Source organism: Typha angustifolia, chromosome 13, assembly GCF_048772165.1.
Source record: "Typha angustifolia cultivar Huaian chromosome 13, ASM4877216v1, whole genome shotgun sequence".
In the NCBI taxonomy this organism is placed as follows: domain Eukaryota; kingdom Viridiplantae; phylum Streptophyta; class Magnoliopsida; order Poales; family Typhaceae; genus Typha; species Typha angustifolia.
This window is the reverse complement of record NC_133251.1, coordinates 14,289,329-14,313,408: the sequence shown is the minus strand read 5'-3', so window position 1 is coordinate 14,313,408 and position 24,080 is coordinate 14,289,329. Positions and strand designations below refer to the sequence as shown.

At 36.3% G+C, this 24,080-nt stretch overlaps 3 protein-coding genes, 1 long non-coding RNA gene and 1 other non-coding gene across 17 annotated transcripts; 4 read left to right on the top strand and 1 right to left on the bottom strand.

Moving 5' to 3' along the window:
* Window positions 1-894: 894 nt before the first annotated feature.
* Window positions 895-3,724, top strand: LOC140774961 (protein TIFY 9-like). 2 transcript variants are annotated; one of them, XM_073118162.1, is made up of 6 exons: window positions 895-1,173; window positions 1,254-1,359; window positions 1,449-1,536; window positions 1,620-1,731; window positions 1,816-1,923; window positions 3,423-3,453. In XM_073118162.1, the coding sequence occupies exons 1-6, from the start codon at window positions 1,065-1,067 to the stop codon at window positions 3,425-3,427; spliced, it is 528 nt and encodes a 175-aa protein (XP_072974263.1). In that variant the 5' UTR covers window positions 895-1,064; the 3' UTR covers window positions 3,428-3,453. The 2 variants fall into 2 exon arrangements, with proteins under 2 accessions (XP_072974263.1, XP_072974264.1); XM_073118163.1 differs by having other exon boundaries at window positions 906-1,173; window positions 1,863-1,923; window positions 3,423-3,724.
* Window positions 3,725-7,463: 3,739 nt separating this feature from the next.
* On the top strand, window positions 7,464-14,858 carry LOC140774529 (uncharacterized). Of its 8 annotated transcripts, none has more exons than XR_012106610.1 (7): window positions 7,464-7,901; window positions 7,988-8,041; window positions 8,178-8,231; window positions 9,004-9,650; window positions 10,301-10,477; window positions 10,582-10,691; window positions 10,791-13,001. It is a non-coding gene; the product is annotated as an uncharacterized lncRNA (long non-coding RNA). The 8 variants fall into 8 exon arrangements; XR_012106609.1 differs by lacking the exon at window positions 10,791-13,001 and adding an exon at window positions 14,344-14,858 and having other exon boundaries at window positions 7,465-7,901; XR_012106614.1 differs by lacking the exons at window positions 10,301-10,477; window positions 10,582-10,691; window positions 10,791-13,001 and having other exon boundaries at window positions 7,485-7,901; window positions 9,004-9,466; window positions 9,552-9,959.
* TRNAV-AAC (transfer RNA valine (anticodon AAC)) lies at window positions 7,469-7,542 on the top strand. The gene has a single exon. It is a non-coding gene; the product is annotated as a tRNA-Val (tRNA).
* A 323-nt stretch (window positions 14,859-15,181) lies between the features above and the next one.
* LOC140774446 (basic helix-loop-helix protein 80-like) lies at window positions 15,182-17,074 on the bottom strand. Of its 2 annotated transcripts, none has more exons than XM_073117451.1 (7): window positions 16,729-17,074; window positions 16,475-16,651; window positions 16,298-16,363; window positions 16,146-16,214; window positions 15,986-16,069; window positions 15,703-15,876; window positions 15,182-15,613 (listed from the first exon to the last, which is right to left on the bottom strand). In XM_073117451.1, exons 1-7 carry the CDS (start codon window positions 16,972-16,974, stop codon window positions 15,524-15,526), a joined length of 906 nt encoding a protein of 301 aa, XP_072973552.1. In that variant the 5' UTR covers window positions 16,975-17,074; the 3' UTR covers window positions 15,182-15,523. The 2 variants fall into 2 exon arrangements, with proteins under 2 accessions (XP_072973552.1, XP_072973553.1); XM_073117452.1 differs by having other exon boundaries at window positions 16,475-16,648.
* A 375-nt stretch (window positions 17,075-17,449) lies between these two features.
* Window positions 17,450-23,581, top strand: LOC140772913 (uncharacterized). Of its 4 annotated transcripts, none has more exons than XM_073115170.1 (4): window positions 17,450-17,629; window positions 19,992-20,087; window positions 20,179-20,336; window positions 22,916-23,581. In XM_073115170.1, exons 2-4 carry the CDS (start codon window positions 20,076-20,078, stop codon window positions 23,010-23,012), a joined length of 267 nt encoding a protein of 88 aa, XP_072971271.1. In that variant the 5' UTR covers window positions 17,450-17,629; window positions 19,992-20,075; the 3' UTR covers window positions 23,013-23,581. The 4 variants fall into 4 exon arrangements, with proteins under 4 accessions (XP_072971271.1, XP_072971269.1, XP_072971268.1 ...); XM_073115168.1 differs by having other exon boundaries at window positions 17,455-17,629; window positions 19,995-20,077; window positions 22,916-23,576; XM_073115167.1 differs by having other exon boundaries at window positions 17,456-17,629; window positions 19,992-20,077; window positions 22,916-23,575.
* Window positions 23,582-24,080: the final 499 nt, after the last annotated feature.

The window sequence follows — 24,080 nt, the reverse complement described above, 5'->3', positions numbered from 1 at the left end:
TCGAATGTGACGTTGGAACTCGACCACCGATTTGACCCCCTAGTTTAGCGGACCTAGTGGCTCCCTACTAGCTTCCCCTTCGGCGACTGTCGGTTCCCTTTCGGGGGCGTTTTCCAAGGTGTATTTCTTCCACAAAAATAATATTTTGGTCTCGTTCACGTGTGAAATAGGATTAAAATATAAACACTAATTTGTATTTGTTATTACCTATATAAGCATCAAATTAAGTCTACCCCTACGCTTAGTTAGCTACTATGGTTAGCCCTCTAGAATTAATATTTAAAACTCGTTCGTTCATGCTCCAATTAAAAAAATAAAAGTATAATTATTCAACGCACGGGTTTAGTTATAACTTTATCTTTCATTTACACATGTACATTTCATATAAAAATTATCCATATATCTTTTTATATAAATTAATTTAAAGTAATTATTATATTTTACAACCAAACAATAAAAGTAAAAGATATTACAAAAAAATATATATTTAAAGTTATACTTTAAAAACTTAATTTTATATGGCATTAAAAGTAGTTATTATAATTTTATTTTAAATTATAAGTATATATAAAAATTTTGTGTCTGAAAAATTTATTAAAACGTGGAACGGAGGAAGGCAAGCTCGAAATTGCCGTGTGGATTCCGTGGACCCGGTCCTGTAATCGTAGCCGTCCGTGAGCATCTCGGCTTTGCCCGGATCTCGAAGCCCCAGCTGTCCCGCAACATCATCAAATCGAACATCGCGGGATCCCGAGATATCCGTGAGCGGATTTTTTGACGCAGCGGGGTCCGCCAATGGCCGGCGGTCGTGCCTTTGTGGCAGCCTCTCGTAAATATCGGTTAAAAGGAGGGTGAAATCGGTGCCGAATCCCTCACGTTACCCTTACCCGTACCCGCGGGTTGAGAGAGGTCCCTGACAAAGTGGCTAGCCCTCCTCCTCCTTTGTACCCTCCCATTGTATCATCCCGTTTTTCTCGTGCTCACCACCCCTTTTATTAGTTTCGATTTCCTTCACGTATACTGAAAGAAGCAGCCAAATTCAAGACGAAGGTCGGAAGGTAGGAATGAAGCAGAAGGAAAGAGTGCTCATGACCAAGGCTACCATGGAGCTCGATTTCCTCGGCCTCGCCTCCCCCAAATCCCACACCTTGCAGCGCAAGAACTCCTTCCGAGGTCTCCCTCTCCCAACTCTCTCTATAGATCTCCACCAATCTTGCTCCCTTTCATTTTTTTTTTTTTTTGTTTCATCTCAGAAATCTCGAGGATGAACCCCGAGGTCGTCAAGAGCATCATGGCCTCCGGATCGGCCGCCAGTCTCCGGCAAGCCGCGCCGCTCCCCCTTCTCAGATCCGGCTCAGGGTAAGATGGCCGATCTATTATTATTACTAGCTAACTACTACTAAGGTTTCGAGAAGAATAAGAGTAAATATATTTCCATTTATTTTTAGGTCGGTTCTGGAAGGCGCTCCTGCAACGGCGCCGCTAACCATCTTCTACAACGGCACCGTCGCCGTCTTCGAGCTCACCCAGGATAAGGTTAATCACCATACCTTTAAGGCGAGTTGTTCTTTCTCGGTATCCTAAATTAATTAGAAATTATTTTTTTTTTATCATTATAGGCGGAATATATTATGAGATTGGCGGGGGAGGAAGCCAAAGCCGTAGCCTCATCCGATAAGAAGATGGCGATATCCGAGAATAACGAAGGACTCGTGACGAAACTTAACGGAGGTAAAGAATAAAAGTGAGAGATGTGTATAAATTATAATGTATAGAAGTCACTTTGAATGGAAATAAATTATCTAACTGATATAGAGTTTTTTTTATTTCCATTTGTATCTGGATATGCGATCGGTGCTCAGCGGAGCTTCCCATCGCCAGGAACAAATCACTGCAGCGATTCTTTGAGAAGCGCAAGGAAAGGTTAATTTGCTCCACTTTATTCTCTCAATTCTAGGATAACTATTCTCGTCATAAAGATATGAATGGACGATAACTGTGCAAGAATAAGGAAAAATAATTAATGGAGACACAGAGAAACAGAGAGACCTGGGGAACTACAGTGGTTGGCGGATATACACACTGACATAACTCTTAGAAACGCAACCAATGCTATCGAATTACATTCACAACCTCCAACTATTGTTCTGCATCAATTTTCGAAAACCTCGTCCCCACCGCCGGAAAAAAGAAGAAAGAAAGTTGATTCAGATTCATCTCCTGCTAAAGGTTGGCAGACTATATTCCACTAGAAATCTTAATAAATATAATCTTAAAAAAGTAACCAACTTAATGATAGATAAAAATATCTTTCCTTCTTCCATAATTTTTTATCTCCTTTTTAAGTGGCCTCATAATTTATTTTAAAACATCAAGTTCTCAAGTGATTCTTTTGGTATTTTCAAAATCCACTCCTACTAGAAGTGATAAAGAGAAAGCAAGAGTATTTGTATTTAATTAGTTGCTTAGTTTTGTTTTTAATTCAGGAAAGTCAGTGATATAATTATACTGTCTATGTTTTTCAAAATATTTTTTTTTTGCTAAGAATATAGGTCAATTATAAAATAGTATATCTTTTTTTATTTTCTAAAAAATGAGTCTTATATTTTAGCAATAATTATTTTTTACACTTACTTTAATTTTAATTATCTAAAAATAAGAATTATATTTCAGAATAAAAAAATATATATTTCTGAGGTACATGGAAATAGTTAAGCGGGGTAAAAATGTAATTGTATTTATAAAAGTAACTGCAGCACATTGGAAACTCCATTTGTTGACCCTACAGAATTCCACATGTGATAATATTTAAATGGTATAGTGGGTAGCAGCACGTTTTCCTTTGTAAAGAAACAGACAAGACAACTAGAGAAAGTACTTCGTATTTTTTAAGACAACATAATTAGGCCAAGCGCATCGTGGGTTTTTTATTTTCTATTTGGGGTTGGAATTTGGCACGTGCAGGTTACTTTGGACTTCGGATGGATCGCTATAACATTGAATCAATGTATTAATTAATTATTCCACGATTTCGATTGCATGTTTAAATACTGTAAAGTCTTCCTTTATTTTTCTTTGATATAATTAGAGTATATGCAAGATTAAGCATTGGTGTCTTGTCTCGATTAGCGGATCGAGTCACACGCTTTTCTATGTGAGAATTAATTAGTTGTCTGACCTAATTAGTAAGGTAGATTCGTTCCATTGTTCTGCTATAATTATTATATAAATAGATGATATATTCTTTTAATTTTGTCCGCCATTCTCCCTCAAGGTAATCTAGTAAGGTATATTGCTTTAGATTATCTCACTATGGAGGCCTAACTAAGTAGGTTATAATAGATTATGGATGAAAAAACAATGCAAATTATGGAAGTATCTCCTCAGTATTTCATTTATTTATTTATTTATTTTTCATGCAGATTGACCGCCTCAATGGCCTCTGAGATGGCTGGATGCGGCTGACAAGTGGCATTGTGGAAGTCCTGTTGGTTGGCTGTTTCTTGTTTTGGGATCGTGTGAAAGTGGGGACACTGTTACCTCTATATATATATATATATATATATATATATATGCAACCTTGGGGATTTATATTTCATGCATGTAAACATTAGGCTCTGAAGTTGCAGTTTTGGCATGTAACTTGTTCTTTAGTTGTTGTTGTTGTTATGAAACCAGCTTTACCAATATAGTACAGTGTATGAATCAAATGGATCTTGTTGCTCGCCATAGTCCAGTGGCTGTTTTAATGTGCTTTTAAGTATACGAAAACGAAGCAGAGTCTTAAAATGTTTGGTCGCATATTATTAGTTTGTTGCTGAACAGTTCAAATTTGGTAAATTAGTAGTGTGACATGGTATCAGAGATTAATTTTCTAAAGTTATTAGTTCAAACATCATTTAGTTCCCCCCCCACTTTGATTCATATTTTATATAAATTAATTTTGTGCAGTGTGATGGGTTCCACGCACTGTTATTTTTATCTCACAATTTAAAGGCCATATCTAATCACTCAATTAAGAAGTTCTTGGCTTAATTGGTTATTGAAAAAAAAGAAGAAGAATACAATAATCTTAAAATCGAAGTGGTGATATGCCAAGAGATGGAAAAGTCCATCTCTGTTTCTAGTTGACGTCTAATTAAATATGTATCGTCTTTCCTAACAATCACATATAATTCGTGAATTATACATCAATAGACCCAAAGTCAAATATTAGGTTGAGCTAGATAATCATGTGTTCAAAAACATGCCCACATGTAGATTTGTCTTGACGAAATCATAATCTCATTTATGGTTATTGTTAGAATCTTGGCATCTTTTGTTTCTTTAGTTTGTTTATGTCATTTTGATCATGATTCCTTTCCTGCTTCTTTTCTTTTGAGGTGATTGATAATTTAGCGAATCACTGGACAAGCATAACTCAAACTTCTCTTCATCCGGACGGGCACATAGATAGAACGAGATAAAGCTTTTCTACGACAGACAAGAAGGCATCTTAGGAACCAACTCGATCTATTATTGGTTGATTTTCGAATAAAAAACTATATATGAAAGGGAAGGTGACGATGTCGATCATGAGACGTATCCTCTCAAGTTACCGTCTTGTTTTAGTCTTTTCGCTTGGAATTCAAGCAATGGGAGAATGAAAGAAGACGTCTTTCGGCACTTGTCATACAATTATCTAAAATTATTGAGGTAGTAGTGATAGGAAGCAAGTCCATGAAAGCTGCACGGATTCTAATCAAATACCTTATTTCTTAGTTCTGCTTGAGATGCACACGGACGGGAATGGAGCTATCACTGACGGACTGAGTTAGGGAAGTCATTGTGATGGCCGGATCACATAGGTAGCTCACATCATTGTCACCTTTCGTATCGGCAAACCCTAGTGTGGTTTACGGTGTACACCAAGCTACCATACTAGCAAATGGTAGGACCCGAGGATTGTGCTAAGTAAGCTTGCTAACCTTGGTCTGCCATGGCTCTTCTCGAGGGGATTTCAATACGTATTTATCTGTTGATTATAAAATTTGTTTTGATAATGTGTTGGATGGCAAGACTTGAGCCTTTGTAGATATTGTGAATAATGTTGGGGTGTGTGATCGTGGTTTTGCTAAAAATCTCTTTAACTAGTGTAATAACCGGGAGGAGCCGTATCGAATTTGGGTAAGACTTGATAGAGCCTTATCTAATCCGGACGGGCTCTTAGGGTTCCCTGATACTAAAGTCATCCACCTCGAACATATTGTCTCTAACCATTCTCCTCTCCTTATTACTTTGGACAACCCTTCAAATTTAAGTCATCTTGGTTAGAATTGGATGATTGTAGAACTATCATTAATGATAGTTGGTCTAATAGTCTTCACGATAACCAGTTTCACCGTTTTAACCACTCATTATCGATGGCTAGGAGAGACTTAAGTAGGTGGAATAGAACTTGCCTTGGGAACTTTGGTAAACACTTAGCTAGAGTTAAGGTCTAGATTAATGATTTTGAGAATCATAATGCACCGAGTCATGCTAATAGGGATGATATGAGAGTGCTTCGGAGATTGCCCTAAATCATCATATGATGTCGGCAATCTAGGATTAAGTGGGTGAATAATGGGGATCTCAATACTAAATTTTTTCATACCTCTACCTCTATTAGATATAGAAGGAATCAAATCAATGGAATTTTTTCTGCTGATGAGGTGTGGGTTGAGGATAAGGATCTCGTTTGGATTGCCTTTAGCTCCTTCTATTAGAATCTATGGGATGCTGATTTAGGTGATCTTAGGTCTCCCTTGGATTGGCCTTCTCTCCCTAGGATTACTTAGTCTGAGACCAACCTTATTGAACAACTGGTCTCTATCGATGAAATTAAAAGATCCCTCTAGGATATGCCTACTAATAAGGCCTTCAGGTCAGATGGGTTTCAAGCTGAGGTATATCATACCTATTGAGATATTATTGACCCAAATATCTTTGAAGTAGTTTCTTATTTCTTTGAGCATGGTACCGTTCTTGTTTAATGGGGCCTCACCTATATACTCTCATTCTAGAAAAGAGAATCCTATGTATGTATGTTAAAGATTTTCAACCTATTGCCTTATGTAATATCTGTTATAAAGTTATTGCTAAGATTTTGACTAATTGGTGGTCCTTCTTCCTAATCTTATAGGTAGAGAACAAGCTACCTTTATGGCTGATAAAAATATTACTTATAATATTTTGGTCATTCAAGAGTTAGCTCATTCTATGTCTAAAGATAGGAAAAATCCCCTAATTATGGTAATTAAAATTGATATGAAAAAAAAACTATCTTAATTCAAAGTCAATTCTTTTTACCCTTATCGCTATGCGTTTCCTTAGCAAGTGACACTTTGAGAGTGCAAATACTGTTCTAGGAGAAAAAGAAATTGACACTTTGAGAGTCTAAATTCAATAAAAGATAATCTTACAAATGTAATAGCCATTTATTTTAATTGTGTTATTATTTTAGATGAAAATAAAAAGATTTTTGCACTAACTAGTATTATGTACTTAAATTACTTCTTACCTATATTAATTACATAACACTTTCTAATTGGATATATCAACATTAGTTTCATTACAATATATTACATATTTAAATTATATATTATGTATATTAACTATTTAATATATTCTAATTGGACATGTAAATATTACGTAATTAACCAACGTGTCACAAATCACTTAATCTTTTGTGTTAACTTATAATACAAAGCTTTTCCATCCTTTGAGGAACATCCCATCTCTAAGTGAACAAGATGATAGATACTTCACTGAGGTTGCTTACCATCATTTTCTTTCTGTCTCTCACTTATTTTCTACTTTGTCATGACTAATGTAATTGTATAGTAAATTAACTATATAATATGTTGTAATCGAACTAATATTTATACGCCTAATTAGAATACATTGCATAATTGCGTAGTTAATGTACGTAATATATAACTTTAAGTACGTAATACTACCATCGTAATACTACCATCTGGAAGTCTTATTTTCTCGTCCAAAACAATGGCATTATTAAGATAAAAGAGAATCCTTATATCACGATTGATATATTCTTAAATTATTTTTTTATTTGATCTCTTTTAATTCTCATGGCTTAACTATTTATTTTTCTCCTAGGACAGTATTTAATACTTCACAATTCAAAGTTATTTATATAAATAAATTAGGACTTAAAAGTATTATTTATCTATAAAGGTAGGACTAAACTAATAAAAGTTATCATATAAGGAGCTCTATAGATTAATTATAACTATAGAGAGAGAGAGAGAGAGAGAGAGAGAGAGATGTATTGAACTAAATACAAATCATACCAATCGTTCCAAGTTATCATATAAGGAGCTCTATAGATTAATTCGAGTGGGAGAAAGAAGTAGGAGGATTGAAAAATTGGAAGAAGCTCCATTTTTATTTGGAAAGAACGAACTTTTGGCAAATTATTCACATCGGTGTCGTGGTGTAGTTGGTTATCACGTCAGTCTAACACACTGAAGGTCTCCGGTTCGAGTCCGGGCGACGCCATCTGAAATGCTAATTGTTTTCTAGTGAACTTTATCTACCAAAATTAGGTTTTTTGCCCTTTTGATTTCTGTTGTTCTTTGAGAGTTGGAGGTGGGAATTGGATCATCGATCACGGGTTTGAACTCCGATTTGGCTATCTCTATGTTTAGTATATTTTTGTTTTCTGTTTGAGCAATCTTATGTTAATAAGCAGTTTAGCAAGTGCCTGTCGGTCTTTTGTCGACACTTGAGTAAGAAATGATCAATTTTGAGTGATGGGTGGGTTGAAATATTCCTTCTTGTTTACGCGAGACTCTTTTCTGATGTTGCTGAAAGCAATCTCAAACTTTTGTATGTGAGATGCATCTATAGATTCTTCGGTGAGTGAAATTTCCTTCTTTTCTTTATTTGTTAAAAGAAAAGATCTCTTTTAGTTGCTATGGTTTTTTTTCTTCTTCTTTTGCAGCTGCTGTTTTAGTTGTCTGAGTGGGATATTTGTTCAAGAACACATTTCAGTCAGGTTTCTAATCCATTCTGTACAGCCTTGGATATATTTGCAGTTGATAGTTTCATTTGTGTTTTGATGGTATTATAACAGAATAATTGTACGAGATATATCATATTGTTGGTAAATAATCTTGTTGATATTTAACCAGGAGCAAGCCTTTGCAGATATGGGACAAGGAAGGTGTGCAATCTTCATCTTCGAGGTGATTTTTTTTCTTCTTAATAGTTAGATGATTCTTATTGTAGCTTATGAATGTAAGGATTAATACTTTTGTTAGTCATTCCCATTTCATACCATATCTATCAAATTTAGTGAATTGTAGTTTCAATGGAACACAAATTGGAAAGTGTGCATTTTTGGGGAATTTTGGGACAAAAACTGTTAATTGATTTTGCATGCTGTTATATTGGGGATCCCATCTTCTTCCTGTTACTTGTCGGACTGTGTGACTCGCCTACTTTTACAGTTACTAGCGGGCAGATTAAAAGACCCGGGATGAAGACATTCGGTCCAATGTAGTTGAAATAATTGGATCAATTGTCAATATCCTGCAGATCCTGCTGGTACATTTGGAATAAAGCTTCCATTTCTTGTCAAGATTGAAAATAATCTCAAGAAGTACCTCTCCTTTGAGATATATTAGATGACAAGAATGTTGTGAGGCGTTTCCAAGCATCAAATTTCAAAGTGTGCAAGTTTTACCAATTGCTAAGTGGTGGGACTATATTTGCGTCTTCCTCGGAAACAAAATTAGACTTCTTATGTAATGTATTATTATGCTAAGCAATTCTTTTACTAAGATCTTGCTGCTGGCAAAACTGTTATTTTTGGTAATATCCTAGTTTGGCTTTACTTATATACTGGATTTATCATACAGAAAAGAAAACAGCCATCTGTAAGTTTGGCTGCTAATAGATCCTCTGTATACATTGAGTTTAATCGTCCATTTTTCTGTCTTTATTTTTCCAATTTAGGCCATCTCGCAGAGGAAAGCAGTCTGCTGCAATACGTTCATGCAATCTCTGAAACAGATGGTGTAGCATCATTCGAATTTCCTGTATCTCTCTCTGTGAAGGTCAAATACTTCATGCATCCATTGGAAGAAACAGAAGGGTATTATGTGGTAACCTCATATATATGAGGAAACTAAGAGCAACATTAACATCTTATATTGTGGAGCAGAGACAGATTGGATTCTTTTTTAGGGCATTGGTAGGAAATGTTAATTTGGTATCTTGTTTTTCCTTTCTTGCTATTCCCTGTACTGTTTAAAAGACTGCAAACTTCCATCCAGAGGCGAGTAGACGAGACACTTGTAAGCAATAATAAATTGTGCCAAACAATTGGGAGAGTGTTGTAACTCCCAGATACTCCTTTTGCAGGTTGTGACTAGGGTGAAGCCATTTATCTGCACTATGCCCTCGAGGCTGGAAGAAGGTTGGAAAAATATTCGGTTAAACCTTGCTGATTTCGCAAAGAGAGCATATATGGTACAAACCATGCTGTGACACTATGTGTGCAGGTCCATTCAAACTGCAGGCTAAGAAGAATATACTTCTCACATTGTCTTTACTCAGAAGGAGAGCTCCCATCAGATTCTAAACTCTGCCTTTCAATGCAAGTCAGTGTCCATGTCTTTCTATGCATCTCATTATTTGCTTTCCATTCATATTACAGAAGGCATGACATTTGGCGTGAGGTGATGCAAAGTTGTCTGCATAGAATCGCTGCTGGCCTTATAGGAATTCAAGGAATCAATGACAATCTATGGATCTAGCCATGAGTACCAGCTGTGCTCGTTTCCATCTGTTTGACTTGTTCAAGTATTTAGTTTAAATGAGTGTCGAGAACCCTATTGAACTCAATCTATGAACAAGTTTAATCCATGTTTTAATGAATAATGATATCTTTATTTCCAGTTGTTTTCTCATGTCACCACTGTATGCCTTCTCATTTTGTGATATAACTTGCTTCTTATATGAATATAATCAATTGTTCTTATCTGGATAATAGCATGAATTCTCTTAAAAGAGCATCTCTCTAACTGCTGGAGACAAAGGAATATATTCTTGTGATACACCAGTTGATTGTTCACTTATTCTCTTTTCTCATGCAAGCTGATATTACTACTATTTATTGTTGACTGAAATATAAAAGTTGGTAGAATAGATGGTGGTGAGAATGGTTAGGTTTTCAACTTTCAACCATGCACTTCTTGGTTGACATTGATACAAGCAAGGTGACTAGTATTTATTTTCTCATCAATCTCAGATGAATCCGAGGACAGTCATACATAGCTTCTCAAATCAAACTAAAGCATAAAGCACAAAAACCAGGGCCTGCTGTGTTGCTTGCAGCAGCAGCAGCCGCCGCCGTATATATGGTTACCTGCTGTTTCTTTCAGCTAGGATTAGGAAAATGCTCTATCAGAGGCAAATCCTGCTATTGGTAATTACTTTTATTAGGAATTCTGTTTCTTGGTGATAAAATTACTTTCTGAAAAGAAAATTATTAATATTTTGGATAATGCTACATTATATGGTGATGTACAGTATCCAGTTTGACTGTTGCTGGTTCATGTCAGTGCTGGCATGGCCAAACAGTTCAACCGACTGATATCTGCACTTCTATGTCTTTTTTGAATTCAGAGCTGCTGAATCAGGTAACTACTTAATTGGCAGTATTCGTTTCAAGCGCAGATGGTACTTTGTTTGCTAGACATAACGGGCTCATTGATTAACGTTTCATGTTTACTATACAGATTGAATGCAAGTAGTATGCTACCTAACCAATATGCCTTCTTTCCAAGTTTGAGATTCATGTTTCACTCATGTATCATCTATAATTGTCAACTATAAGAGGAAACTGGAAATTTATTTGGCTATTCATCTGCTAAACTTACTCAGATTGTTGTACTTGGTCCTGCCATTAATCCCAAACTGTCTGAAATTAGGAATGTCAATATTCTGCATCCTAGTTTGGCATATTATTAATCCTTTCCTAGCTGTACAACTGCTTAAAATCATTTTGCATCAGGAGGTTGAAGTCCCATCCTACAGTTGAAATGCCATATATAATTTAAATATGTAATACATTGTAATGAAACTAGTGTTCATATATCCAATTAGAAAGTGTTATGTAATTAATATAGGTAAGAAGTAATTTAAGTGCATAATACTAGTGCAAAAATCTTTTTTTTTTTCATCTAAAATAATGACACTATTAAAATAAATGGCTCTTCCATTCTTAAGCTTATCTTTTATTGAATTTCCTCTCTCAAAGGTATCAATTTCTTTTTCTCCTAGAACAGTGTTTTATCTTCCCCAATTCAAAGGTATTAATTAGGACTTAAAAGTCTTGTTTATAAAATATTCCAATTTACATAAATGGCCCATCACAATAAAAAGACTTTAAAAAAATAGAAGAGTGGACTATAGAGCTTTATAAAATATTTCAAATGTATAATCTCAGGAAGAGATATATTGAGCATGCCCCTACTAAAGAATATCATACATTTTTTTAAAAAAAAATTTTAAATTGTACTAAAATTGCCAAGTGCAAATACCTAATTCTCTCTGATATTTGAGAAATTGGGTTTGGTTACTTCTGGTATTTAAAAAACTAGGCTTTGACATCAGAAGGGCATAAAGTCCAGCTCAATCTGATCATTGAAGTTGTTTGAACACACACACTTACTGTTGTAGAATAACATTATAATGACTTGACTGGACTTTGACTGTAATATTTGTTATCTTGGCTATCTGAGGAGTAGAACAGTAACGATTAGTATACAAGTATGGTAATTATGTCCACTGTAATTTGTTTGATTCGATTACAATGATTTGCTTAAAGTCACACTACCTCGACAGCAATCAGGTGGTTGAAGACCAGATAAGAACTGGTTATTGCTGATCCCTGTTGTGATATCAACTCCAATTCCTTCACCAGTTTGTGATCTGACCTGTTTCTTCTGCATTCTTCCCTGTCCCTTCATTAATTTGTTCTTAATCCTTCTGGTAGACACTATTAAATTATGACATACTCTATGTTTTTAAAACCGGACAATGTGTGAAGAGTTATCACGAGAGGTCCCAACCCCTGATATCCTTCTTACCTAAATGCTTCCCAGATGCTAGCAACTGCACATGTCGTGCTTGTTTTAATGCCTTGTGGTTATTGTTAGACCCATCCTGACTCTAACCATGTGATTCGTCCATGAGGTCTGGCTCAAAGTAATTGGCCCTTTGGACCACACCCGAGCCAATGAACAGAGATATGAAATTGACTCCAATTCAAAGAATATCTTGTTGGATGGCCAATTCCAGATTGTGTTGCTAGTGAACTTGGCACAGGAGGAACCTGATTGGACTTATACTTGGAAAGATATGCACACATGGTTCCACATTTGCCAAAGATGTTACGGGGAACATCTTCGAGCACATCTAACCCCACACAAAGTTCTTATGTTGTGGGTATGGGGCTTTCATCTGCCAAGTGTAATGTAAGGTGAGGAGGGCTATTTGGCTTATCTAACTCCCAACAGTGGTTCTACTGTGTAATCTTGAGAGCTATTTGGCTTTATGTGATGATGTGGTGATGACATCTCTTGAGATTTCTTAACCCTCTCTTACAAGCAACCTAATGATCTGCAACCTGCAAGCTCTTCTCAGTTTCTGTCCATATACATCTTTCTCACAATCAATTGCTATTTCTGACTCTATCCTGAGGCAATCAGGCATTATGGGTGCTTTACAGCTTTACAATCATGTGGCCATCCATACTAGGGACTCTTTCGAGGTTACTGCTGTCCCAGAAATTTACACTTTAATTATTGAGATGTGTCCTTATCTTAAAGGGAGGTGGAAATTGAGAAGAATAAGAAGTTCTTCTTTCAGATGTATATATCCTTATCCAAACAAAATAAAATGGCTTGCAGAGGAATGCATAGACAGGTGCAGCTTGTGAATGTCAACTCCAAGTATATAAAAGTTTGAGGATCAATTTGATTGGAATGATTGCTGCCATTACATCTCTTTAAAAGCAATAGAACAGATGTGGAAGAGACAAGAATTGTGACAAAATAATTCTGCAGTATTTCCACAAATTCTAATAAGTAGTCATGGGGAAGTACTAGAAAAGTGTAGTGAGTTGCTCATAAGTATCACAATCTTAGAATTCTTTCTCTTTCTTTCTTCCTTCCCTTTTGTTTATTTTAGTTTTAAACATACTTGGTGAGAGAGAGAGAGAGAGAGAGAGAGAGAGAGAGAGAGAGAGAGAGAGAGAGAGAGAGAGAGAGAGAGCAAGAACATGTGGGGATCAGTGAGCCATCTATTTCATGGACAGGAACATGCCTGCCCAGGGGGGATAAAGACACCCTTTTAACACAAAAAGACATTGTTATCTTCTTCCCCCACCTACAATAAACCCTCCTCCTTAGACAATGGCACATCCTGCCCCATGCAGCCATGTCCAAGCCCACCACTGTCCATAACCACATGTCCTCCAAAGCTGGGCCAAGCTTGAACATGGAAGGATGCTACCCAATACTACAATAAACTGCATCCTTATCCTCTAGCTAGAACTTAACAGTAGAACTGTAATCCATCTTCTGGGTCTCTCAAAATGCTATTCAATTTTGCGTGTTTCATGGGTTGGGAAGAATCCAGAGACATGTTCTTCAGCATGGTGGATATGAATATGATGTACCTCTTTTTTGTGATTGCAGACAGAAAATGAAGTTGGTGCATGTCATGTGTGCTTGTCTAACACTTTTACCCTAATGAGCTATCTCCTATGAGATAGTCTATATCTCTATCTAATTTTTAATGCTAGCTGCCTTACTGCATTTACACTAAGTTGAGGTTTTGCAACAGATGCATTTGTGAAGTGAACAAGCAGCAGTTCCTAGTATGCACTAGTTCTTTGGGGAACTTTTAATCAGATCACTATTTAACTTCTCTTTGCTAAATATTCTTTAAAATAATTATTTAAATTCTCTTTGTAAATTTTAAGCTCAGTAGTACTTATGCTGCTCTATTGGCTTGCATCCTGTTAGATACTGAAGTGCATAGCATGAGATGATCCTTTCCCAGTGCACGGGAAGCTGTCATATTGTTTTCTTTCTTTCTTTTTTCATTCTCCTACCTCTAGGTGACGCTTTAATATTGTAACTCTTTCGTGATTTTGGACTATGAGTTGCAAGTTAGATTATCTATATATATATATATATATATATATATATATATATATATAATTTTGAGAAAGCTAGTAGCCAAGAACAAATTCATTAACATCTAGATATTATAATATTTCAGCCTGATACGCAGAAGAGAGGGTGACCTGGAAAAGAGGAACAAATCAGTGCTCGGCCAGAGCCGATGAAATCCTCGGTGATGACTATTGCTACCAGAGCAGAGTCTACTGGACAATGAGGATAGTTGCAGAGGCAGAGGCAGAGGGTGAGGAGGAATTAGATGACGGCGGAGAAAAAGGAGGAGATAGTTAAATGATGGAACGGCTAGAGAAAGAGGGAAGAAGTGATGCTAGAAAGCCTCTCTAAGAGGGAGAAAGACCTCTTCCTCCTCTAGTCACACGGGCTACGGGAGAGGAGAAGCGATGGCGAGATAGAGCTCTCCAGAAGAGAGAAGAAAATTGCCACAGAAACTCTAGCAGAGTTAGAACCGGAGCTCATGCACCTCCTATTATCCAGGAGTTCTTCAGCTCTCACGAGTGAATGTATAATTAGTTGAACCAATGCTTGTCATTTTATTCTTTAGAATTTTCATTTTGTGAGGCAATGTAATCTACTAGCAGACTATATAATTGTGTATTGCTGATTATTGTTGTATAATGAAGTTTCTACAGTAGCAGTGTTTCCACTGAAGATCTCTGTTTGCTTTTTAAGGTGCAATGCCAAGCTGACAGGAATCATATCTTAGATAAGATCTTAACTATTCAATGTAACCATATATTTCAGAGCATTTTTCTTACAATTTCATTGCTGAATCTTATCATTTATTAATTCCAGATTTCACAATATAACTTCTTTCTTCCTTCTTGTAAGGAAAATAATCTTGCATCTGGATTCTAGCATAGCATAGAGAAGACAAGGGAATGAATAATATTTTAAAACTAGGATGCTTTGATAGTAACCGTTGCGAAAGATCTGGATGGATATCTGAAAAGAATTCTTTCTACATAAGATACTTTCTCTCCCTCTCTGGTCTCATAATATAAAGAATTGAAACAAGGAGGAACTGTGCAAATTTAAATAAAAAAAAATTAACCCAATATTAATGTACCATCATAATCGTACAACCAAGAAATGATATCATGAATAGCATCCGAATTAGATCGTCTTCTATTTCTTGCGTTGCTCTTCTCCATGATTTTGCTTCACTTGTCATTTTCAATACTCTTTTTTTTCTTTTCTGGGTTACTTGTACTACCATCATACTTAACCTCATGCTAATGAGGTCCTTTTCTTTTGTATCTCTACTGAAAAGAGCACATGTTATTGAACACCAGTTGATTGAGAAGGCCTTGACTTTGGTCATCCACTTGCATCAGAAAACTAGCATTGTCCTGAAAAGGATATCCAAACAGCAAAGTCAAGTGGCAATAATATACCCTTTACATTATCTAAATACTAATTCCATTTTATCCATATCAACCTGAGAGAAGGAAATGGCCTCTTGGCCTTGCATTGGCAAAAATGTGGTGCTATCTACCATGGGTAAGCTCTTGATTTCTCCATCAAAAGCCACAGGTTGAGAGGAACTAGCTTGGGAGATGGAAGAAGGAACTGCAAGTGATGGATTTTGTGACAAGCTTCCAATCTTCTGAGGCTTTTTATTATTATTATTATTGACATGTCAACATCATAAGCATGTTCAGTAACTTGTAGGCATAAGCAACATGAACGAATAATGGAGCACATATAGTTCTATGGCTTACTTCTTGTTGATTCATAAGGATATCAAAATCCATCCCAAAGTCATACAGAATGGGGCTCATGGAAGCAAGCCTCATTGAAAGGAACTGCACAGAGAAAACAAACAAGCCATTTGTCAAAAGGTCTGCAAATTGGCAAATCTACCATTATGCCATATTCTACCTCAATTTGGTTCTGCAAGGACTGGACATAGTTGATGATCTCATCCAGCATGAGGGCCTTTCCTGTAACCTTATATCGAAAAGAGAAACAAGAATAATTAGTGGAATATTTTTTTTGTAACAAAGAGGTTATTTATGTAGACAGAAACTAACCTTGTCACAGCCAGGGACAAGGCCTTGCAACATCTTCATCCTCTCACTAATTTTCTCCCTTCTCACCTGAATGTCACGTATATATATATAGAGAGAGAGAGAGAGGCATGTTTATTGTTCAAGTTTGTGAACACTCTAAAAGATCCAAATAAGATATAAGAAAGAGATGAAGAATACCCTTTCTGCAAGGCTGTGGCTGTCTGTTGCCTGACCTCTTCTTGCTCTCACATGAACGTACCCAATAGGTGGCTCCTCTAACTCACTCTTCTCATCAGCTTTGGCCTTATTCTCCTCTGTCTCCTTTACCCCTCGACTGGGTCTCTTCACCCTCCTGGTCTTGCTCTCTTTTGGCTGCTGTTAACAAAGAATGTACTATTAAATCATCCACTATTGAAGAAAGTTGTGGAAAATTTGACACAAGCTCTGACTACCTCGGATAAAGCAGAGCTCAAGCTGTAGCCTTCTCTGTTCTTCCTCTTCTTATCCATAGAAACCACTGAAGAAGAGCAACCTATGTTGGTTTCCTCAAAGGGGAACACTGTTGAAATGCTGCTCCCAAAGGTCCTGGACTCAGTCCCTGAGGCTTCTGGAATGGTGGCATTGCTCATCTCTTCTACTTGATCAGAGTCTAGGAGCAGAGGGTGGTGGTGGTGGTAATGATATGAGAAGTTTTTCATTATGGAGGACAGAGAGATTTTTCAGATACTAATTAAGTAGCAGCTTTCTCATGCAATGCCTCTCTGATGGCAGTGCATTTGGTTTATATAGAAGTCTGAGGTGATGAGAGATAAGAGAGATAAAGAGTGTAGAGGCTAAAGAATTAAAACAATCTTTTATTCTCTCTGAATTCCTTGTCTGTTATTGGATAACTTGGTGGTTGGAGTGTAATGAGAGTTGGACTATTAATCAGTCAAGAGCACTGTTTAATGTTATTAAGATGCATCCCCCTGGAATACACTGAATCATAACTTACTTAAAAGAGGCTACAAGATAGGCTTTCTAACAGTTAAAAGTAGCCAATTCAAGCTACATAGTTAAAAAGGGAACATTACTGTAGATGACTGCACTAATTGGGTCCACACGTAATACTTTAGAACTATTTTCTCATGTGTTTTATAAAATCCGGCGGCCAAAAGGTATTCGCAGCCGACTGCCACGTATAACCATGTTTCGTTTGCCGACTTTAGGTTTTAGCTCTACTCTCGCGACCACCGAGATCTGTTTCGCTCACGAGCTCTCCTCTCGTCTCCTACTTTCTCCTTTTAATCGTCTCTTCTTGGTTGGTTTCAGATCGATCTGGAGCCCTCTGCGCGATTCATCTCGTGGTTAATTGTGAGTCCCTTCTCTCCGCTTCCCATCTGTTTCCCGTATTAATCTCGTCTCGATTAAAGCTGCAGTTTTTATCTACCTAGATGTTCGAAATAAGATCAGATGTTTTGTTTCTTTTCAATCTTCTATTTTTATCTACCATCTTCTGCGGATTTGATTTACAAAGCAAATTCCTTTCCGGCGATGTTGTTGAGTGAAAAGGTGCATTTTGTTTTTGGGTGCAAAGTGAAGAATGGAAGTTTGCAACTCAGCTTAACGATTAGCTGAGAGCGTTTCCTTGATATTTATAGATACGTACAGATATAATTTGTTACGACTAATAACAAATCAGATAGGATTTTAAGGAAAGTGAGTAACTAATATTAACCAATTTGGTTATTTGATACAATCAAGTTGTTCTGCTGTTAGCCCCCCTCAAAGTCAAGGAGGAGCATGCACCTTGAGTTTGTCACGTAAAAATTGAAAGCGAACAACAGGAAGCGGCTTTGAAAAGATGTCAGCATGTTGTTCTGCACTGGAGATATGATGAAATAGTATTTCTTTGGATTGAACTTTCTTTCGAACAAAGTGAACATCAACCCCAATGTGTCTAGTTCAATTGTGAAAGACTGGGTTAGATGCAAGAGAAATAGCTGATAGGTTGTCACACCAGACCTTGGGAATAGAAAGGAGTGGTAGATGAAGCTTAGTGAATAACATAGAAAGCCATTTAATGTCAGTGGAAGTTTGTGCCAATGATCTATATTCAGCTTCTGTTGACGAGCGTGCAACAGTTTTTGCTTTTCAGAACTCTACAATATAGGATTAGAGTCAATATGGACACATGGGCCACAAATAGAACATCTGTCGGCAATGTCACCGGCCCAATATGCATCTGTGTAGGCTTGGATATGAAAGGAAATAGAAATGAATAGAATACCATAGTAAATAGTGCCCTTAAGATACCGAATAATGCATTTGACAGCAGCAAAATGAGAGTCAAGAGGCCGGTGCATATGCTGATATACTTTGTTAACTGCAAATGTGATTTCAAGACAAGTGTTTGCTAGATAGTGAAGTGATCCAACAAGACTGTGATAAAGAGTTGGGTCTGAATACTCTTAATCAGAAGAAGGAACAAATGATTTAGTTGCACAAGAAGCTGCACATTTTTTGCAGTTAACATAGAAGCTCGTTGAAGAAGCTTTTTTGCATAGTTGCTTTGGGAAAGAAAAAGGCCAACAGAATTTCTTTTGACTTCAACACTAAGAAGGAAGTGAAGGGGGCCAAAGTCCTTGATGGCAAATGATACTTTTAGTTGAACAATAACTTGCTTGATTGTATGAGAATCATTTCCAGTAACGATGATATCATCAACATATACCAAAATATTAGTAATGTCAGTGGTAGTGTGACGAGAAGACATGGAAGGATCTACATTACTCATTGTAAAATTAAAGCCTTGAGGTGAAGCCATATAGATTTCTTCTGTAATACTTCCATGAAGAAAAGCATTGGAAACATCTAGTTGATGGAGTGACCAATTATTAGTAATTGCAAGAGCTAATATAGGATGGACAGTATCAAGGTGAACAACCGAGCTAAAAGTATTTGTATAGTCATGCCCTTCTTGCTGGTGATAACCTTTTGCCACAAGACGAGCTTTGTGGTGAGCTTAATGGTAAGAAGAGAGCTATGTTTGGATATCAAAAACTTGACATTGGAAGGGATAGAATCCATTTGGAGAGGGGAAGAAAAATGAGAGGGATTAGTAGTTCTAGTTGAAGGAGGACAGAGTAAAAATTTCACCCAAGTGAAGCTTTGATACTATGAAGAATGGAAGTTTGCGACTCAGCTTAATGATTAGCTGAGAGTGTTTCCTTGATATATATAGATACGTATAGATATAATTTGTTACAACTAATAACAAATCAGATAGGATTTTAAGGAGAGTGAGTAACTAATAATAACCAATTTGGTTATTTGATACAATCTAGTTGTTATGCTGTTACAAAGTGCGATTTTTTAGGCGTATTTGCATAGACTTTCTAGTCAGGAAATGCAAGGAATTGTTTGCTTGGGTTCTTGTTTAAGTGCTTCCTCCACATTGCACTCAAGTTGTTTGCGTTAATGAGCTCATGAGGTTGCATTAGTGTTTTCTTCTTTGAAGAGTTAGGTACTATATGTTGATAAGATAGCACATCTATGATTTAAAACAAAGAACAAAGCTGTTGGAAAATCTATTTGTCTTGTTCTATTAAGAGGAAAGATTTACTGGCTGCCATATTATCGCATTAATTATGGTTAGATGGATCTCAGCACAAAGAGAAAGTAAAGTTAATCACATGTATATCTGATATTGAATTGATTTTTGAATTCATGCCAGAAGACTTCCAAATGGACAGACACACTACAAATCCTGTATCATCAGCAGAAGCAGTTATGGTGGGAGCTTTGGCTTCTGGTGTGAATGTGGGTACTAGTAAGCTAGATATTTGCCATTGTAGCTCTTGTTTTTCTGCTCCATTAGAAAATGCTCCAGAAACCCTAACTATTTGTCTGTACTATTCTAGGGTCCCACATGGTTTGTGCTGAAGATTGCATTTTTGCTGCTTGGTCTCTGTTTCAGCGCCATGCTTGCTCTTGCATTTTCATCAAGTGACTTTGTTATTGCTGGCCATGTTCTTTTTCTTGTTTTCATTGGTGCAGCACTCTTTATTCTTCTTAATTGGTATGTTCTCTCCTTATTTCTTATGTTAATATGTTAGCCTTAACCTTAAATCAGGCTAGGTTTAATATATGTTGATATACGTTGGTTTTGGATTTCCCTGCTCATTGCTTGTTGGCCACTTATATTATGAATCGTCTTCCTTTACCTAACCAAAATTTTGTATAAGTATCTGATAAGAATATTTGTGATGCTTCCGTGAAAAGAAAATATAGGTGACTTTTAAGTTTGCAATGGATGAGAGATGTATGATGTTTCTAGGTTTGAATTCCAAGAAACTCTCCCCAGATTCAAAGATGTAGATGATATCAAGAGGCAACTATTCTTCCAAAGGAAAGGCTGCATAATATGGCTTTTGTTTAACTGTTTAAAGAAATTACCACTTGACACCTGGAATCATGAAAATTGCCCAGGGATAGTCTTAAGGCACATTTGGAAAGGTTTGTAGAATCTCATGAAGATACTAGCTCAATATGTGATATTCACCATCACCTTGATTTATGGTTTCTTGTCATTTGGTGGCTTTTGGGTAGTCTGAAATTTGCATATTGGATTAGATCCAATAACTTGAATATGTTTATTGTTTGTGCCTTCTTGTACCACCTCTTTGAGCCAAGCCTGACAACTTTCTAAGATTTTCTTGTCAATTGTTAGTTAAGGTTTGCCACCATTCCTCCTAAACAAATTCTCCAATCACAGTGATAAGAGTTCAAATCCTGCCTCCTCCAAATCCATGATTGTTGGAGCGTCATGCTGTAGGACATGCTTTTATTAGTTAAGGGTGAGATAGGTAGGGATCTTGAGATGACTCAGACTGAATGATGCTAAAGAATGGCATACCAATGAAATAAGCATCAGATTAGGTAGAACTTATAATAGCAAAGTAGGGCAATGCGGTAGAACATTGATGAAACATTATCCTATATCTGATAACCTTGAACAGTGATGCCTACATTTAGTTCAATTAACAGAACTTCTTTATTAGGCTTTACATTATGGAAGACATTGAAGAGCTTGTTGTACCTTGTACTCTCTCATTTCTAAGTTAAATAATTCTACTTCTTGAGAATCGAGAGATCTGTATATGTCAAGATACTTAGATCTTAAACAACAATTACTTTCCTCGATTTATCATCTCTCATCGATGGTTCTTAAATTGCCTTTTCAGCATAATCATCTTGGACATACTGCATATTCTTGTTGCTTGGACTTCTATTCTAGTATATTCTTTGTACATTTCTTATCTCTATCATGTGACAGTTCTCATGCTTTGGTTTCTTTTCAAGAACATCTCTAAGTTTTGTCGAGAGAGAAATGTCTCAAATGTGCATTGGCAGATGTTGGATGCAATTCTAATTGCTCAAAGCCTCAGACTACAACATTTTGCAATTTGCCTAGACTTTTTCAAAATTCATTTTTGAAGACAATGCAAGTTTTAGTATATAGTTAGTTGAAGAGTTAGATTAAGTGTCCAATATGTAACTCAATTCCACTTTCTGTCTTAACAAGTTGCTCCAACTCTCCATAGATAGGATCAATGATCTTCATTTATCTTAATTATGTATTCGGCTAGGTATGGATATAAATATATGCACATACATTGGTGAGATATAAATTGTGGGCACATCTAGATCCTATACCAACTTCACAGACCTTAATTTGTTTCTAGTGAAATTCCAACTTTCTCCTTAATTATTTTTGGTGCAATAACCTCAATTGTTGCCCTCTTTGATAAATGGAGTATTGTCAGGAGGATACAATCAAAAGTTTGGAGGTGCTTGCTTATTTTTCTTATTCCATCCTTCCATGAAATTTTCTTCTGCAGTTAATTTGTCTAACTTTCATGAAAACACTTCTTCAGTTATGCAATTATCGATCAAATCCAGTGATAAGCAACCATTGGTCATCCATTATTTTGAATTGTTGGAATATCTTTCTTCAACCTGAAAAAAGTACCTGTAGTTTTGTCTATCTACCAATTCCATCTATTTAGTTCTACCAAATAGACACCTTTATAGTAACAGTTTTTTTTTTTTTTTTTTTGATTCTTCTTTCTTTATTATGTAACTAGAAAAATGTAACTTGTAGAAGTTGTATATGGAAACATTTCCAGGAGACTAGCGCTTTCTATAATATTGCTTTCCTACTGCAATAAATATATTTCATCATGTATCTTTGGTAAAATCACTAAATTTCTGCTAGCTGATCCCTCGGATGCATTGTGTTCTATTAAATTTGTGGTCTTGATTGTGGAACACAAGAGACATTGACTCATCATGCAATGAATTTTGCTAAACTTTTTCGTGCCTACCATTTTCGTTAACAATCTAATTTTATTTCCTCTTTGCAAGATTGGGGGCAGGTTCGACCTGTTTCAGTGACCTTATACTCTTTTACCCTTTGTCAGAGTCCCTGCACATATTCCATGAAATGCATCATTTGCTAGTGGGATCACATAGACTGAGTTTTATGATTTGATTCTCTGTTTAGCAACATCTTTTCAAAGATTAGCTTTTGGTGTTCCAATTACAAAGTTGGGTTACTGCTGATGGTTTTCCTTTTGATTTTCCTCTCTTTTACAGGTTTCTTGCACAGACTGGTATGGTATCAGTTGAAAAGCAGATGGAAGAGATTGGTATTCTTGAAAAGCAGAGCATTGAGAAGGACAAAAGAAACTAAACAACTAGTGTTTTATTATTTCTAAGGAAGCATGGCCACCTTACATCTCATAGATAAGAGATACCTATAATTGATTGGTTCAGTTTGAGAAGCTTCAACCAGAAACAGTGTATATATTTTTTGACAAGACAAGGATCTAAACAAATTCAGTAACATTTCAATCTCCTTTTGCATCCTTCTCCTCTTGTTTGCTCTTTTTCGTCTTCGTGAAGCAGAAGCATGAACAGCATGGACACTGAAACCATAACTTCATTTTCTCTCCTTCTGACACAGAGTATCTTCTTTCTTCTCCTTCTTCAACCTTTAAATCCACATTTATGAATTTGTTACGCATCGCTCTTATAAGGAGGATGTCTAAGGTGCTAGTTAGGAGCTGACGTAGACCTAATTAGTAGTCATCTTGTATTCTTTCCTTGGTGATGTTGTTAGCCAATTTTTAAAGCATCTGCCTACTAGCTATAATTTAGTAGGACTTTTTGGTGTAAAGCAGCATGGAAAGAAGGTTGATATGCACCTTGACGAAAAACTATTATTTTAACTCAAATGGTTTGAAATAATAAATTTTTATTACATTCTACATAGCTATGTGCCAGGAATTATTGCTTTCTTACAGAGAATGTTTCACGTCTGGAACAAGCTACGAGCTACATTGAGTTGTATATTTGGTTCCATAAGCCTCTGATGATGATTCTGGGTATTAGAGAAATCAACCACTTCAAAACTATGGTTAACTCATGATCCAGAGTGAAATTTCACTGTCTGATGTTGACCAAACAACGATAATGTTTATCCATAGAATGTTCTTCTTGCTTTCATTTTTTATTCCTCCTTACTGTGGGAAGATTGTGTATGATAAAAAGGAGAAGTTGAAAAGTAGAACTCACTGGATCAGGGGAGGTGGTGAGATGGAAGTCAGATTGGCATCTTCTATATGTAGTGATGTGATAAATTGATGTACCAACTAATGCACTGATGGGGCACCTAAACCACATTGCCAAGCTCAGCAAGGTTGCAGGTGAGAGCAATCCATGCACATGGATGGCTTTTGTTGCTTGTGCCAGATTAGAT